The sequence below is a fragment of the Medicago sativa genome, chromosome 2 (genome assembly GCF_051527215.1).
Source record: "Medicago sativa cultivar Bolivia chromosome 2, Bolivia_mono, whole genome shotgun sequence".
Classification (NCBI taxonomy): Eukaryota; Viridiplantae; Streptophyta; class Magnoliopsida; order Fabales; family Fabaceae; genus Medicago; species Medicago sativa.
This window is the reverse complement of record NC_140750.1, coordinates 69,645,381-69,649,016: the sequence shown is the minus strand read 5'-3', so window position 1 is coordinate 69,649,016 and position 3,636 is coordinate 69,645,381. Positions and strand designations below refer to the sequence as shown.

Below are 3,636 nucleotides of genomic sequence, written 5' to 3'. Positions count from 1 at the left end.
AATTTGTTTGAATCATGTTATTCTACTTTGTTTGAATCCTACTAATTTATCAAGGCTTCTAATTTATCATGTTTCATTATAATAGTGAGTGAGCTTCTGTGTGACATTGTTTTACTCTAATGGGGATGGATGGTAAGAAAGGAGTAGTAGCACTAGCTGTCTTGCTCTTTTGTTTCAGTCATAGTACTGTGACATTGTTTTACTCTAATGAGGATGGATGGTAAGAAAGGAGTAGTAGCACTAGGTGAAAATGTGAAAGAATGTTGTTTTTTATTTCATACTCGTTTTTGTTTTTGTGTTGGTTATTGTAGGAGTTATGGAGAATTTTTTAAAAAGAAAATTACCATCCCATGAGCAAGGATCTAGTTCTCAACATGTTTCATGTAATTTGGAAGAGTTACCATCGGATCCGGGAAAGCGGCCTAAAATGTCAACATACCATCCAAATGATCAAGAGATAATACGCCGAGCATATCTACAAAGAGGACCATGCCAACCTAATCAACATAATTTTCCTCAAAGAAAAATTGGAAATTCAATGAGAAGATTTTGTCCCTCTTGGTTTAATGAATTTGGTAATTGGTTACTCCCTCCGGTCACTAATATAAGCAAAAATCAACTTTTTAGGTTCATTCATTAAATGATGTATTTGGTCAATATTATTGACTAGATACATCATTTAATGAATAAACCTAAAAAGTTAATTTTTGCTTATATTAGTGACCGGAGGGAGTATAGTATAGTACCGAAAAAGATGCCACACTCTGTTTATGTTGTTATCTCTTTATATTGAGAGAGATGTGGTGGACAAGATTGATGATGAGTTGATTATTCAACGATTTCAGAACATGCAACCGCGTAGGGGACATTTGTAAAGAATGGATGGAGTTTTTTTAGTACATTGTAAATTGAATACAATGTAATTTTTGGATATATATTATTATATATTAAAATTTAAAATTTTGAACCTCCTGACCCTGGGTCCTGGAGACGCCACTGTATACATCATTAATTGAATGTATCTAATTAAATGCAAAATTTTGCTTATAATAGTGACCGGAGGGTGTATATTTCTTCATTAGCTATATATCTAAGAAAGAACTTGGAGAATGAATCTAAGAATCATTATTTGTCTTCACCGTCCAATAATAACCAAAATTCTCCATCAAAATGTAGCTGTTCTAGCACTTCATGGCACTTCAGCAATGTTCAATTTCCCTGATTCAATGTCTCTTCTTCCAGTTTCAAAATCAACTTCACCTGAAGATATAAGAGAAGCTGCAAAGGAATTTGCAAACACTGCAAGTTCTTCTTCTTTTGTGAACAATTTGAGTGTTGTGACTAAGCCTTGCTTGGTGGAATGCAAGAGCCAAGAAATTAGGGTTTTAGGAGGTGATAATATTGAGAATATGAATAATGATGATGATGAGTTTAAAGCAATGTTTTTTGATGAGGAGGTTTTGTTTAATATTCCAGGTTTTTTGGATAGCATGGCTGAGGGTTTGCTTATTACACCACCCTCATGATGAGTGCATTGGATTGGGATAATGTTGATTGTGAAATAGATTTTTTTTTCTAGTGGTGGCCGGGGATTGAACCCCGGACCTTGCATGTTTTATGCATTGTCCATACCAACTGAGTTAAGCTCACGAGAACTGTGAAATGGATTTAACACTATGGACGGAATAAATATGTCTCCGTCCTTTATTAGAAGAATATATAACAAAAATTACGGGTGTTAACAAAATGTTAAATAATAAATCTATCTAAAATGTGTGTCAGTTTTACATACTTATCGTTATAGCTATAATTTATAAATATCAAAGAAAAAGAAAGTGTGTATGTTTTTAATTGTAAATTAAATAGGAGTATTTTTTGCGAAGAAATCATTATAATGCATTCGATTTTTTTTTTTTTAAAGTGTTTCAAGGACAAATAAAATGTGAGAAAAAAGTCTTATAAACGTGGATGAAGGGAGTAATTACTAATTAGGCTGCAAAAAATGTCAATTGAGTTGGTCCTTTTTAAAATTTTACACCATAATTTTAAAGATTCAATGTTTTGTTGAGATGCAGCAAAAGAATATTTAATTCAATATGTATGTCGTTCATTTATTGGTCTAGATTGATGTTTACTAGGGTTGCTATTTCTCTTTCTAAATTTGTGGAACTAAATTGATTGATACTCCCTCTGTCTTTTGATATGAGAGTAGTTTGCAAAATTCGCACGTATTAAAAAGGTTATTGGAGTATAACTTTGTTTGAAGAGTATGTGTAACTATTAGTACGTAATAAATTGCTCTTTATGTAAAATGCATTCAATAATCAATATTGATTTTTCACATTCCAAGACAATTGATAGTCTATACTATATAAAGAAAACTACCCTTTCAGCATTTTTGGGTTCGATTTTTCTTTCCAAAAATACCCTCAATTTTGAATACAAATAACACATGTAACAAATAGATCTATACTATATATAAAGAAAACTACCCCTTTCAGCACTTTTGGGTTGAATTTTTCTTTCCAAAAATACCCTCAATTTTCAATACAAATAACACATGTAACAAATAGATAAGAATAAATTTAAATATTAAAACAAATGTAACAAACACGATATGAATATATATTTTTGTTTTTTTTCTTTTTTCATTTAAAAAATGTAACAAACTAAATGAGTATGTTTAGTCTTAATCAAAATTTCATAAAATAACACCATTCATAATAAGAAGAGCGGAAAGACGGGCATGTGAGTGCCCGTCTTTTCGCTAGTATTAATAAGGGGTGTAATTGAGAAGAAAAAAAATTATAGTTAGTGTTTTTTTTTTTTAAGGATTTTATAGTTAGTCTTATAGTATTTAGAGACAAACATTTTATTTTGTAAATGGTCAATAAGACGAATGAAGTATTTACAATTTTGAAAACTACAAAACAATTATCTTTTTTAGGTGTACAAAACAAATTATCTATTTTAGCTCTAGCTGAGATAGGGATTAATAATCATGATTTATATTCTTGAGTCTTTCTTTTGTTTACTGAATTTATACAAATTATGAGTTTAATAACTACATTAAGCTATACGTAACTAAATCATATGTTTTACTCTTTTGACAATATAAACAAATTTCAAAAGGAATTTTTTTTTTTTTTTTTTACTGAATCTCTTTGGAGGAGTATTAAGATTTCTTCAAAAGAAAAGGTAATATTAAGATGTGAAAAATATCGAGAGAGAAAAAGAAAAAAAAAAGAAGATACATGTGTTTACATAAAACGTGTTATAAAAATATTTATATTCATGTAGCCAAAATAAAAACACGCCCAGTGGGACTCGAACCCACAATCGCTTGATTAGAAGTCAAGCGCCTTATCCATTAGGCCATGGGCGCTTTGTTTGAAACTTTTTTGTTTCATCATAATAAATTAGTTGAATGCTTCGATGCAATCAGGACCAAATGATAATCAATTTAAGAGAGAGAACTCCATTTGAGATCAGCACTCTTATTAATCATTTAAGTCAAATCACTTGGTTAATAAGACATTATATTTAGAAAAAATTAAAGTTTCAAAAAAGTCCTATAGGGTTTATGGAGTATAATATTGTAGGAGTAGTGTACATAATAGTACAAATTAGAAAAAG

General features: G+C 30.1%; 1 protein-coding gene and 1 non-coding gene across 2 annotated transcripts; one reads left to right on the top strand and one right to left on the bottom strand.

Moving 5' to 3' along the window:
* Window positions 1-1,109: 1,109 nt before the first annotated feature.
* On the top strand, window positions 1,110-1,526 carry LOC146950166 (ethylene-responsive transcription factor ERF024-like). The gene has a single exon (XM_085748611.1). The coding sequence runs from the start codon at window positions 1,110-1,112 to the stop codon at window positions 1,524-1,526; it is 417 nt and encodes a 138-aa protein (XP_085604737.1).
* A 1,786-nt stretch (window positions 1,527-3,312) lies between these two features.
* Window positions 3,313-3,385, bottom strand: TRNAR-UCU (transfer RNA arginine (anticodon UCU)). The gene has a single exon. It is a non-coding gene; the product is annotated as a tRNA-Arg (tRNA).
* Window positions 3,386-3,636: the final 251 nt, after the last annotated feature.

Bases quoted from the DNA above. Each gene is read 5' to 3' on its own strand.
- LOC146950166 (XM_085748611.1), top strand. From the start codon at position 1,110: ATGAATCTAAGAATCATTATTTGTCTTCACCGTCCAATAATAACCAAA.